General features: G+C 48.1%; 2 protein-coding genes across 2 annotated transcripts; one reads left to right on the plus strand and one right to left on the minus strand.

Moving 5' to 3' along the window:
- LOC8060830 (RNA polymerase II degradation factor 1) lies at nucleotides 3751-6510 on the plus strand. The gene is made up of 2 exons (XM_002455183.2): nucleotides 3751-5038; nucleotides 5159-6510. Exons 1-2 carry the CDS (start codon nucleotides 3861-3863, stop codon nucleotides 5970-5972), a joined length of 1992 nt encoding a protein of 663 aa, XP_002455228.1. The 5' UTR covers nucleotides 3751-3860; the 3' UTR covers nucleotides 5973-6510.
- LOC8073333 (reticulon-like protein B9) lies at nucleotides 11911-13468 on the minus strand. The gene is made up of 5 exons (XM_002457351.2): nucleotides 13310-13468; nucleotides 13012-13192; nucleotides 12631-12772; nucleotides 12434-12503; nucleotides 11911-12319 (listed from the first exon to the last, which is right to left on the minus strand). Exons 1-5 carry the CDS (start codon nucleotides 13404-13406, stop codon nucleotides 12153-12155), a joined length of 657 nt encoding a protein of 218 aa, XP_002457396.1. The 5' UTR covers nucleotides 13407-13468; the 3' UTR covers nucleotides 11911-12152.

Here is a 13468-nt window from a genome sequence, read left to right on the forward strand (position 1 = left end):
CTTTTTTTTTTTTTTCGTAGTGCTTGGCTTTGACCCCTAGCAGGCGATGATTCTGATTCGTTTTATTTGTTGCGCTGATGAGACGTATATAGAGCTTGATTAATGGGAAAAAGTGCCGTGTCCTCCGTTAGTGCATGCGTGCAAGCATTCGTTGACAGACGAGAAGGCGACATAAGATGTGAGACCAGGGACAAATTGACAACCAAAAAAGAAAATTGTATTCCAAAAACAAAACAACAAAAAATTCAGAGACAAAAAAAAAAGAACTTGTCTGCTCAATCCGCTGCATCCTTTGGTGTCTACTGTTTCGGCGCTAGCCTGATTTTTTTCCCTTGATGAATTCAGCTCTGTCATGGTTCTGTATCATCTAGTGACACATCAGCAAGAGATATTGTTGTTTTTTTTTGGGGGCTTCTCCTGCATCCCCCAAGTTCGTTGACCAATCAATTAGCACCAGCAGTTAGCAGCGTTTAGGTTTACCAAATGGATATCATATCATATAGGAGTATATATACTCACCCATCATGATGATTAATGAGTTCATAACAAGGTACTATTCTGGTCTCTAGCTACATCCTCCTCTTCCAATCCATGACCTAAACTTTAACAATAACAAAACACGCCCGCCTGAAGGCCGAGGACTAGTTCAGCTCTTACGCTTTTGCCACGCAAACATGACTCGCTTTTTGCATTGGTTGCCTTCCCCAGCTGGTCGCTAGCATGGCGTAGCCGCAGTACATTATTCTGTACGCGATACCTAACTTATGCCGCGTCATATCACTGTTATCATCGAACTATAATACTACTACTGTTGCATGAACAACTAGCCCAATTAAGCTGGCCTGCACTACACGGCGCCTTCTGCAATCAGCTGGACACAACTCCGTTCCCTTCGCTTCAAGCCTTCTCTAATCACTCTACTAGTACAAGACTGTACAATACGCTACGCTACAGTTCGTCGTCACCGATCGATCGATCGATCTGGTTTCAAATTCCCGAGGAGGTGAAACATAGGTGTCCAATCGCGGCGGATCTTGCATCTTTATTTTCCGGCATTCTGTGGGCGGGTTTCCATTGGCCCGCTGCGTCGATGGGAAGAAACGAGAGCAGAGCCGCAGAGGAGAAAGCCTGGCTGTACGATTCTGGACTTGTGGTCGTTCTCGACGCCTTGTCCATAAAAAAAAAAAAATAGTCATCATATCGAATATTTAGACATATGTATTAATTATTAAATATAGATAAAAAATAAACTAACTATATAGTTTGGTTGGAAATTATAAGACAAATCTTTTAAATCTAGTTGGTACATGATTAGCCGTAAATACTACAGTAATTTACATGTGTTAATAATAAATTAATTAGCCTTAATAAGGCATTGTTCAGTTTCAATAAGTACCTAAAAATTTTTAAGTTTCTCTGTCACATCGAATCTTACAACGGAGCACTAGATATAGAAAAAACAAAAACTAATTAGATAGTTTGCTTGTAATTACGAGACAAATCTTTTAAGCCTAGTTAGTTTATAATTAGACATTGTTTATCAAATACAAATGAAAGTGCTACGGAATCTGAAACCAAAAATTTTTGCCAACTAAACAAGGCCTAAATTCATCTCATAGTTTCTAGACGAGTTATGTAATTATTTTTTATTAGTATCCAAATATCTTCTCCAACATCGTACCAAATGCAGCGAACCCTATTGCAATTTTGATGTGTCGAGCTGGCGCTGACGGACCAAGCGCAAAGCGACACCGACCCGGTGTGCTTGAAAGCAAAGGAATGGCATCGAGCCATCGAGGCCTTGCTTCTTGTCTGCGTCGTGTCTCTCTATTCCTGTTTCTGGGTTTTTGTTCTCGTAGAATACTCTAATGATGTTTTACAGTTGATGATCCAAGCCTGGCTTCATCTGAATCTAAATCTACTTTAAAACTCATAGGTAGGTTAATTGAAAATCAACAATACCTCAAGCAACCATGTGTCCATGTGTTTTTGTAATGTTTGCAAACCTACATTAGGAAGGTTATGTGACAGTTGACATGCATAAATCTCTCTTGCAAAAGACCCACATGCAAAATGACAATAAGTATTGAGCTGCCTATAGAACGAGCATGTAGCTAGTGCGTTTGGTGGCTACCCATCAATTAGTAATCGATCCATGGACCGATTCTCAGAGTTTCACTCGTGTTTGCTCTAATTATGAATTTTGTTGGCTCCCATGCAAGATGACACGATAATTAGTTCATACATATTTATCGTCAACGAAATCTTCATTCGTTTCGTTCTACTAATCTCTACAAACATATGGTTTTTTCTAGCTGTGTATAGTTGTAGGCTTGGACGTATAGGTAGAGGTGCGTGCGGGGTGTGTCTATGTATGAGGTGTGAATGTGTATGGACAAATATTATAGCTGTAGCTAGTAAGGGCACTCACAATGCAGACTCTATCATAGAGTCTAGAGTTATTTATTACCTCGAACAATGTGGACTTGGAGTCTTATTTTTTACATCTTTCTTCAATAAATATGCTGCCACATCAGCAAAATACCATAAATAATATGTAATTAAGTGTCTTGGACTCTGTGATAGAGTCTTGCATTGTGAGTGCCCTAAGAAGGTAGTAAAAGAGGTTAGAGATGCCACATTGGCCAAAGTTAGGTTAGGGTGAATGGGTATTGAAGATTTTGATGGCTATGTTTGTATTTATGAGACGTTATGAGTCCCATTCTTGTGTACCGTGTCACTTGTTTCATTAACCAATTTAGGATATTTTTGAAATTTAATCAATTAGTCTTTACCTGATAAAACTAATGTATCACTTAAATTTAAAAAAGTTTTTGAACAATTGCTTTGAGGCCTAATAATCACTGAAGGCCTAAATTCCCACCATTGTGTTATACAATTTCAATGTGATCTTACTATTGCAATGTTGGCTCGAGACACACTACCTCTATATGCAAAAAAAAGAGCAAATTTCACTTTTGAAGGAGTCAAATGATTTAAATTTTAACCAAAACTATATAAAAATACTAATATTTATGATACAACATAAGTACCATTAAATTAACTATAAAATATATCTTTATAGTAAACCTATCAGCTGTACACATAAATGTTGTAACATTGTAGCATTTGGCATAACTTGACTACTTGGGAGCTTTACATAAAAGCTTCACTAATTGAGGGTCATTTTCTGGTGGCTCAGTCCAAAGCTAGCAAGCAGTTCTTCGTTAGAGCAATAATAAAATAATAATAATAATATCAATAATAGACGCCGCATGACGAGGAAAGGAAAAACAACTCGGCAGGTTAGCTGGCACTCGCCATGGCGTCGACAGAAAAAGCGAGGAGAGGAGATTAACTCATTGTTTAGTTCACCTCAAAAACCAAAATCTTTTTAAGATTTCACGTCACATCAATTTTTACGCCACATGCATGAAGAATTAAATATATACGAAAATAAAAACTAATTGCACAGTTTACATGTAAATTACGAAATAAATCTTTTAAGCCTAGTTACTCCATGATTAAATAATGTTTGTAAAAAAAACGAAATTGCTAAACAAGGCCACGGAGCTAGATGCAAGGAGCAGCCGCCGCCGCGAGAGCCGAGAGGGGGCAGGGGCACCTAGATCACAGGCCGCAAAACCGCCTCCCGTAACCAGCGATATTTCCTGGCGCGGGCCCCACTCCTCCCCCTCGTCCTTCCCCTTCCTCGCTTCCTCTTTGCTTCCCCCCTCATATATTCCCCTTTCCCCAAAATCTAAAATAAAATCCCCCACCCAAAAACCCACGAAGGAGACAACAAGCGCAGCCAGAGCAGCAAGCCACCCTCCCCCTCCTCCGCCCGCTCGCTTCCCCTCATGGAGCCGCTGCCGTCGGCGACGGCCGCCGGCGTGGGGGGCCCCGGCCCTGGGCCCGGGTACCCGGAGTCCACGGAGTCTTCTCCGCGCAGCCGGGGTGGGGATTCGTGGGACGAGCCGTTCCCGTCCTCCGCGGCGGCGGCGGCCGCGGCTGCCGGCGGCGGTGGGGGCCGGCTCCGCCTGATGTGCAGCTTCGGGGGCCGGATCGTCCCGCGCCCCACCGACAAGTCGCTCTGCTACCTCGGCGGGGAGACCCGGATCGTGGCCGTCGACCGGCACGCGTCGCTCGCCGACGTCCACGCGCGCCTCTCGCGGTCGCTGCTTGGCGGCCGCCCCTTCACGCTCAAGTATCAGCTGCCCAACGAGGACCTCGACTCCCTCATCTCCGTCTCTACGGACGAGGACCTCGACAACCTCGTCGACGAGTACGACCGCATCGCCGCGACCTCCTCCGGTGGGGGATCCTCGCGCACCTCCCGGATCCGCCTCTTCCTCTTCCCCGCCAAGCCCGAGTCCTCGTCCTCGCTCGGCTCCCTCCTCGACGACTCTTCCAAGTCGGAGAACTGGTTCGTCGACGCCCTCAACAGCGCCATCTCCGGCTCCCTCGACGGCATCCCGAGGGGGATCTCCACCGATTCAGCTTCCGTCAACTGTCTTCTCGGCCTCGAGGACGACTCCTCCGTGCACTCCCGCAGCGGCGTGACCAACTCGGCTCCCACGGAGGACCAGCGCGCCAGCCAGCCCAAGCTGCCGGTGGGCGCCACCGCCGCCGTCGCTGCCGCCGCCGGTGCCGGGAGGCACCTGCACGACGTCCAGTCTGTGCCAGACTCGCCGATGCTGGATAAGAACTCCTCGTTCGGGTCAACCTCCTCGGCACCATCGCTATCGAATCTTCCGCCTATACGCGTGCGGCCGGAGGACCGCCCGTCGGACGCCCGCATCATGCAACCTGCCGCCGTGGAGGATCACTTCGCGCAGATGGGGATCTCCGAGCAGCAGCTGCCGCCATACATACAACCTCAACAGCAGGTGCCGATCCCTGCCATGGCCGGCATGTCGCCCTCTGAGGCGTCCAGCAGAGTGTTCTCTGACGATGATAAGTCCGATCACGGTGGCGGAGGTCGGAAACCACAACCTATGAAGCAGGAGGTCCCGCCGGCTGTTGATCCCAGCAATAGGTAAGTTGACATGATCAATTTTATATAACGTGCATACATATTGTTAGACCTTGATTATCCACAACCTTATGAGTTAGCATGAAACCTTATGCGGACCATATGTTTGATCGATTGTTTCAGAGCCGTCTACTATAACGATAGATCTCCTCCCGCCGACTTGAAACGAGACATGCCTGTGGGAACGGAAGCTGCCAGCTACCGCCTCCCTGGATCAGCTCCGGACGCTGCTGCAGCTGCCGCGGCAACACAGGTCCCACCTGGATATGTCCTTACCCAGATGCATGTGCCTCAGCCACCGCAGCAACATCCACCACCACAGCAGCAACAGCAACCACAACAACCAGCTCCTCAGCAGATTGTTTCTGCTGGAAATCAGCATTTCATCCACAACCCTGCCACTGGCACCTTCATTCCAATCCAGTCCTATTACCACCATCCTGTTCCTCAGCAGGCACCCCAGACTGTGCCGAGGCCGCAACAGGCACCTACATTCGACCCAAATACGGGGATGTATTACCTTCCTATGCAGCAGAATGCACATCAGCCATATAGCATGCCTCCTGGTGCACAAGTCACTTTGCCACCTCCCACACTTGTTGACACAACGCCAAAGCCGACCGTGCCAATTCCTCAGATGGCTGTAAGGCCTGAATTACAACAACCTGGTGTTTATCGAACAACAGCTGCCGCTACGCCTGCTCCAGCGCCTAATGCAGCACCTGGATATGCTGGGATGGCATACCACCATGTCATTCAATCGCACCACCACCCCTCACCACAGCCTGTTGCAAACATGGGTGGCAACTTTGGATATGAGTATGCTGATCCTACGCGCCCACAAGTCTACTACTCACAAGCAGCTGCACCTCCAACATTGCCACCTCAGTATCAGCCCATGGTCTCTCCTGATGCCGGACAGGCAGAAAAACATTAAGCAGAACTGTGCCTCAGATCGAGGATTGGTGAATTCGGGTATGTTGCAAATTCTACAGGCGTAGTTATCCATCTATTATCATTATTGTTGCTACTGCATGTTTACATGAGAGTCTGTGGCAAAGAGTGGAAGGTGTTGCAACTGTGCATTCGGGATCAAAACAAGTAAAACAAGTATGCATCCAAGGATGGGTTCAAAATAGGATTTTAATTGGATGGTTCTTGTGTTGGTGAGACAGAAGGGTGACCATGTTGGGTTAGATTGGGGGGAGTGAAGTGTTGGAACCCTGTTCCAATTGGTCTTTTTTTCTTCTTCTTATTTTGAATAAAATATATAGTGTCCAAAAGAACCTGGCGAAAACGAAGAACTCATCATTTGTGTAGCCCTCTGTATATTTGATCTCATGGTTGTCATTCAGGTTGAGGTGCAGATAAGTGTGTTATTAGCTTGCTTGTAGAAACCTTATTCGAGTTAAATATATACATCGGTCCGGTTTTTGTACTTTGATATTGATGTTGATATGTTTGTTTTGGTTTAATACATTGACTTGATTTTTGTTGCTACTTGGTCGCTCTGGTTCCGTGTGCCTCATTTTTCCTCTAATCACACAAATAATCTCGCTTTCAACTTTAGCAGAGCCCTTCTCTGAATCTGATGCTATATGTCGTTTTCACACGGGGTGTTTAGTTGCAGATCAAACCAGGAAGAACGTTTATGTTTGAACCATCCTGTTGTATCTTTATTTACTTGATAGAGCCCGCGGCAAGTATAGATTCAAACCCACAAATTTGGGTTTTCTTTTTCTGGATATCTTGGATTATCGTTTGTACATTCTGCTTTATCTTTCTTTACTTGATAGTACCCGTGCCAAGTATAGATTCAAACCCACAAATTTGGGTTTTCTTTCTATGGATACCTAGGATTATGGTTTCACAAACTACTATCTGAAGTGAAGTGGAGATCTTGTAGCACAAATTTGGGTTTTCTTTTTCTGGATATCTAGGATTATCGTTTCAGAAATTATAGTATCTGAAATGAAGTGGAGATCTTGTAGCATCATTGAAGATAGATGTAGATTGACAAACTCAAACAAATGGGCCCTATATCTGAATCTCATTTGGAGGAGAGTGCTCCCAAAGGATCTCTCATCAGCACTCCGAATTCAATCAGGGTCTGCATGTTTTTCTGATCAGATCTTAGTGAAATCACTTGTTGATTACTTTATTTTGGCCTTGTCTAGTTGGTGAAAAAATTTGAGTTTGACTACTGTAGCACTTTCGTTTGTATTTAACAATTATTGTACAATCATAGACTAATTAGACTTAAAAGATTCGTCTCGTAAATTATAGCTAAATTGTGTAATTAAATATTTTTTATCTATATTTAATATTTTATACATGCGTTCAAAGACTTGACGTGATGAGAAATCTTAAAAAAATTAGAATTTTAGGGTGAACTAAACGCTTTAATCCATGGCAAAGAGCCCTGATTGCGGATAATTTTATAATGAGAAGGGACGCCACACCACTGGGTTGTTATGCGGTGCTAATGATGTGATCTGCCACTGGCTGGCTGGGATCTTATTCCTCTCGCCGAGCGACATCCAGCGCCGCTTTACCATCCCCGAGAGAGATAGCCCCCAAGGGCCAAGCCGGTGGCACTTTCTTTTGGCATGGCGCCAACGCCAAGCTAATCGATCCATCTCGTGATGGCTCTCCCTCCTCGGCCCTCGCTTTACGGCTGTGCACCCCATTCCCACCCACGTAGGGCGAGCGAGCGAGCTTCCATTGCCGCGTACAGAAGCATATATATAATAAATAAACAAATAAACAAAGAGATTGCAAGAAGGACGTTATAAAAGCAAGTATTAGCCAACTGCTGGCTGTAAGACTTCTTTACAGTCTTCTTGCAGCCCACTCATATAATGCTGGTTAGCTCATTACTATTAATACATGGCTCACTTGTCTGTCTCACAGACTTTCTTGGTTTTTGTATCTGAGCCGGCTGTAAGCTTACAGCCCGCTTTTACTCTCTCTCCTCCACCTCAGCATTTAGCTGTCTTACAGCCTACTATAATACTTGCTCTAATGGCCTTTATGCGTTGCGGTAGCACTGCTTTACGCCTGTCCCTGTACTGCTAGGTCTATTTTGAAGGGTCTTGAGAGCCTGGCTATCACGTTGATGAGCACTAATCGGCCAACCCAACTTTCCTTTCTTGTTCCATCTTTTGTAACCCCATTATTTGGGCGCATGGCCAACGCTCTACGTGACCTTAGTTATCATCCTATAGGGCAGGACTCAAGGTCTTGTTGGGTTGTTGAAAGTTGGAGCTGTGCTATGATCGCGTGGCGTGCCGTTATTTATGCAACTATGGTTGTGTTTGAATTCATTTGACATGGACTGAAACTTGTCCCTAAACTTTAGTCCAGTTAGGATGTTTTTAGATCCATAGCAAAAGTTTAATCCTACATCCTACACTGACTGATTTGCTCTCATTTAATTAAGGCCTTGTTTAGTTCGCAAAAATTTTCAAGATTCTCCGTTACATCGAATCTTTGGTCGCATGTATGAAGTATGATTTGCTCTTATTTATCTGTAATTTGTGAGATGAATCTTTTGAGCCTAGTTACTCCATGATTGGATAATGTTTGTCAAATAAAAACGAAAGTACTACAGAGCCAAAACCAAAAACAAGACGTAAGTCATGGGAGAGGGAGAGAGGTCGCGGGTTGGTGGGTGAGGGGTATTTGGCGTCCAGTGTGCTCTCAAGACGTTTTAGCCCAGTTTTATACCTCTTGAGGAGCAAATGGGCAAAACTTTAGTCCACCTTATTTGCTCATATTTAGCTCATATGTTTGGATATTCATAGAAAAAAAAGGCTAGCCACGGAATCTAAACAAGACCTATATATATAGTGATGAGTAGAACTAGTGAATTAATACTGAGGCCTTGTTTAGTTGGCAAAAACAAATGTTTGTTTTGGTATTGTAGCGCATTTGTAACTATAGTAATTAGTATCTAATTATAAACTAATTAAGTTTAAAAGATTTGTCTCGAAAAATGCATATGAACTGTGTACTTAATTATTTTTAACCTATATTTAATGCTCTATAAATGTTTCCAAATATTTGATGTGATGGAGCGAAAAAGAGGCCTGAATTAGTGATACGGATACGGGTGCTGATACGGATACAATGTGAGGGTTATAAAAGAGATCAGTGAGGTCTTATTTAGTTTCCAAAAAGTTAGTGCAAAATTTTTCGGATTTCTCATCACATTGAATCTTTAGATATATGCATATTAAATATAGATAAAAATAAAAATTAATTGCACAGTTCACCTGTAGTTTATGAAACGAATCTTTTGAGTCTAGTTAGTCTATAATTGAATAATATTTGTCAGCAAACGAAAGTACTATATAATCCATTTTTTTTTAAAAAAAAAATTGAAACTAAACAACTCCCGAATATGGTGCTAGATCTGATACTGGATCCGGTGTCGAAAGAGGCAGGTGTCGGTAGCCGGTGACCCGAGAAGCCTAATTTCGTCTTGGGATACGGCAGTCTGTACGCGCACACGGCGGATCGGCGCCGCTGGCACGAGGGCCGGCCGGGGCAGGGCAGCAGCAGCGGCAGCGGCAGCGGGGGCGGTCCGCTGTCGCACCACACGTGGGGCCGGCGGGTCCCTAGTCCTGATCGATCAGGTGTGTGTTGGGGGGATTCGCTGCCGCGTCGCGTCCACCCGCGTGGGCGTGGCTGGCACTGGCACATGCCCGCTCCTGGGCACCATGTCGCCGACGCCGACCCACGCGCCGTCCCTCCCTCCCTCCCGGCTGCTGCAAGACGACCCTGGGGCCGCGTGACGCGTGACTCGCCGCCTGCGCCTCCGCTCCGTCCACCCCTGCATCTGCCTCGGGAATTGTGAGACGGGGAAACAGGGACCATGGCTGGCCGAGTCGCGGTCGCAGAGATCGCCAGAGCCGGAGGCGACGATGAAACACCAACACCGCTGGCTGCAGAAAAGCCGAGAGCAGCAGCAGCAGCGCCAGCGGGGGCCGGGAGCGTGCCTTCTCCCCCGTTGGTGTCGTGCTCCGAGGCCGGGATTCCTTCGTACTCGACCTCACAAAGCGAGCGTGCGTGGTGACTAGCTGCTAGGTTCGTTTGCCCCGTCCGTCGGGCCTCGCAGTCGCAGGCCTTTGGCCTACTCACTCCTGATCTCCCCCTCCTCCTCGGATCCCTCCACCTCCCATCCTCATCTTTACCAGAGGGCAGAGGACGCACGGCAAACAACGAGCCAAGCGTGCCTCCAAAAAGGGCTCGTCGCGTCCGTGGTCTTCCCGTCCAATCCACGCACCCCCCACCCTCCCTCTCCCTTTGCGCGCGCGCGCGCGAGAGCGAGCGAGCATCATGGCATCGTGCTGCGGCGGACGGACCACTCCACTCCACCACGCCGCACGCAGCCGCCGTGCCGTGCTGCCGCTTCCATCGTTTCTTTTCTTTTGACCGCTCTCGGGTTGCCTGCATGCCCGCGCGGCCGCCGCACGCCAAGGCAGGCAGGCCGAACAAAAGGCTGGGGGTCCCTGGGCAGGCACGACACGACACGACGCGCCGTGATGGCGCAGAGCGGGGCCGCCGTACGTGCGTGCTCAGTCACCTTGCCGCAGGGCGCAATACTGTGTGCTCCTCCTTTACCACGGATGGATAGATGCATGGATCGTTGATGATGGTGGTGTATCTTTGGTCAATCATTAGTGGCGGTCTGCAGGTTTAGTGCCAAGATAGACCAGCGGAGATGATGATTGATATACTTAAGCTTGCAATTTGTGTTCATAGGTTGCTGTCCTTCAGGCTTAAGCTTGCAATTTGTGTTCATAGGTTGCTGTCCTTCAGGCCCACCCAACCCACAACGTGTTGCGGGTCCTTCAGTTCCGTTTCAGCGCGCGTCGACGGTTTCGGCGACCAACCCCCATCACCCCTCGTATAATAAAGTTGATATAGGTTGCGGATATGGTTATCTATCCTAAACTGCGCTTGTACAATGAATCAGATGAGACCGATGGAAACAAGGAAGCTCTTTAAAACAAATTCCTCCCTGACGTGACAAGCAAACGCTGAAGTAGTCCGTGTTGGAGCGGCGTAACCGTAGATTAAACTGCGCGCCCCCCCACCCCACCTAATCCTAATCCTAATCCCGGCCCTGCGTCCAGTTTTCCGCTAGCATGACATTCGCGTACTGTCACGGCACGGCGATCAGCATGCCGTGCGATCGTGCGAGTATAAAAGACTGGCCGAGGCAGACGAAGCAGACGGTCGTCTTCGTCTCGCCTGTGGCCGATGTCACTGTGGGTGACGTGTCGCCTTTGCAAGGCCGGGCCGACAGCGACTGAGAGGCAGGTCAGGTTGGCGTGGCGAGCCATGATGAGTCGTCGATCCATTCCAACCAATGAGATGAGAGCGAGATCATCCCAAGCCCTAGCCACAGCCACTGCCCAGCCGGGGCAGGAGAACAAAAGAGAGCAGAGAAACATGGCACAGGCCACTCAGGCTGCCGCACCGCACGGAAACGCTTTGCTTTGCTTTGCTTTTATCCGGTTGCTGGCGAGGCGTGCGCGCGCCGGCGTCGCTGTCCTCCGTCCGGTTCGCCACCGATCGAGACCCCCCCGTACGTGGAGGTGTGGAGCCCAATCATGTGTGTTTGCTGTCGGTGTCGGGAACGGGCAATACCATCTGTCCCCGCCGGACCCAGGGATGACCCTGGCCGTCCCCTCTCCATTGGCGATCCATGGATCAGAGATCAGAGAAGCGGTGGAAGAGAAGAGAAGAGAGAGAGAGAGAGAGAGAGAGAGCGCGTCGCGGGTCAGGTACGTACTACTGTGGAAAGATTACAGTATCACGGAGACACGGACAGATCAGGCTGTAGCATGCCCAGCAAGCAATGACTCGTAATAAGCATCAGCTTCCAGGGCCATGTTGTTCCGATCGATGAACCTGCAGTCAGCTGCTTTTGAGTGCAGCTGAATTATTGTGACCTTAATATTCTTTTGGGACCTTTCAGTGGGAAAACCAGCGACATGCGTTCTTAATCCACTTCTACATGTGCTATAGTATAGTATTGTACACCACCATATTTACGCTACGAGGCAGTCAGTCAGACAGTCGTGATCTCTTGTTTGGGGGGTGATCACTTGGGTGCTGCAGCTCCTGTGCCTCTCGGGATCTTCCTGAGAACGCCCGAGTCCATGTCCGCGAAGTGGGTCCGCAGGTCGTGCACGCCTCTGGCCACCAGGTGGTCCACCTCGCTCTCGTACCGCTCGTACAGCGCAGGCACCGTCATCGTGCCCAGCACCACTGCACAAGGCATGCATGCAGCAAATTTTAGACATCGATGCTGCGAATATTTTCGCCTTCTGATGAAACTTGTACGTACTACTGCAAAATGCCTCAGTTCAGCAGGTTAATTACCGAGGTAGAGCAGCGTCAGGGAGCTGAAGCAGTCCGCGATCACCGACGCCATGTACAGCGACAGCACCGTCTGTTGGATTCAACGCACGCACGCACGGGCAGATGGAGGGAGGATCAGATGCATATTTTTTTTTCTTTTCTTCTACTGGTGCTGTTTGGTAGGAAAAGGAGATGGAATGGGCAGGTTAGTGGCGCACCAGGATGAACATCTTGATGTCCTTGCCGCAAGCGATGTCGTGGAGCGTCTCCACCAACCTGGTCAGCCTGCGATGCACGTCGTGGACCGCGTGCCTGCTCGCCCTCTCCGACACCAGAGTATCAGGGATTCTGGGAACCGGCCTGCATGTCAACATCTCACGACTCTCAGTCAGTGTTCATTTTTCTCGAACCATTCCATTTCAGCCCGTTTTGAGATTCAGTAGGCTTAATCTCGGCCTCACGGGCTTCCATGCTAGTAGTATGAACATACATGGGCCAAACAATTGGGCTACGAAGAACTCCTCTTCAAAATAAGAAAAAAGAAAACGAACTTGGGGCTGCGAAGAAGAAAAAGAGTTGGGAGGCTGATGCTTGCTTACAGGTTGAACAAGGTAGAAGCGTTGGTCCATATGAAGAAGACGAGCATGCCGATCATGGCGACGTAGCACACCACCGTCAGGAAATGGTACTCCGCCACCTCGAACAGGCCCCACGCCGCCGTCGCCGCCGCGAGGATGGACGCCGACGCCTTCCTGTCCCTCCACAGGATGATGTCCGCGGCTGACGAAACGAAAAACAGCGGCTTTCAGTTCGGTGCATCGGTTGCTTTGCACGGTCGAGCTCGTAACAGGAAAGGAAATCATCCATGCATAGTTTCAGCTCGCAAGAACGAATCACCTCTGCGTCCACCGAGGGCAGCGTGGAGTGTTCTTTCCCTGCCGAAGAGCTTGGGTGCCCTGCTGTAGTGTCCGTTCATTGCTGCTGCTGTTGCCATTTTCGGTTTGAAATGATTCTTCTGTCTGTGTGTCGAGGAGCGAGGTCACCCATGCATGCAGC

The sequence above is a fragment of the Sorghum bicolor genome, chromosome 3 (assembly GCF_000003195.3).
Source record: "Sorghum bicolor cultivar BTx623 chromosome 3, Sorghum_bicolor_NCBIv3, whole genome shotgun sequence".
In the NCBI taxonomy this organism is placed as follows: domain Eukaryota; kingdom Viridiplantae; phylum Streptophyta; class Magnoliopsida; order Poales; family Poaceae; genus Sorghum; species Sorghum bicolor.

Coding starts and splice junctions, on each gene's coding strand:
- LOC8060830 (XM_002455183.2), top strand. CDS start 3,861: ATGGAGCCGCTGCCGTCGGCGACGGCCGCCGGCGTGGGGGGCCCCGGC. Junction 5,039..5,158: donor GCTGTTGATCCCAGCAATAG/GTAAGTTGACAT, acceptor CGATTGTTTCAG/AGCCGTCTACTATAACGATA.
- LOC8073333 (XM_002457351.2), bottom strand. CDS start 13,406: ATGGCAACAGCAGCAGCAATGAACGGACACTACAGCAGGGCACCCAAG. Junction 12,504..12,630: donor ACATCAAGATGTTCATCCTG/GTGCGCCACTAA, acceptor TGAATCCAACAG/ACGGTGCTGTCGCTGTACAT. Junction 12,320..12,433: donor CCTGACGCTGCTCTACCTCG/GTAATTAACCTG, acceptor TGCCTTGTGCAG/TGGTGCTGGGCACGATGACG.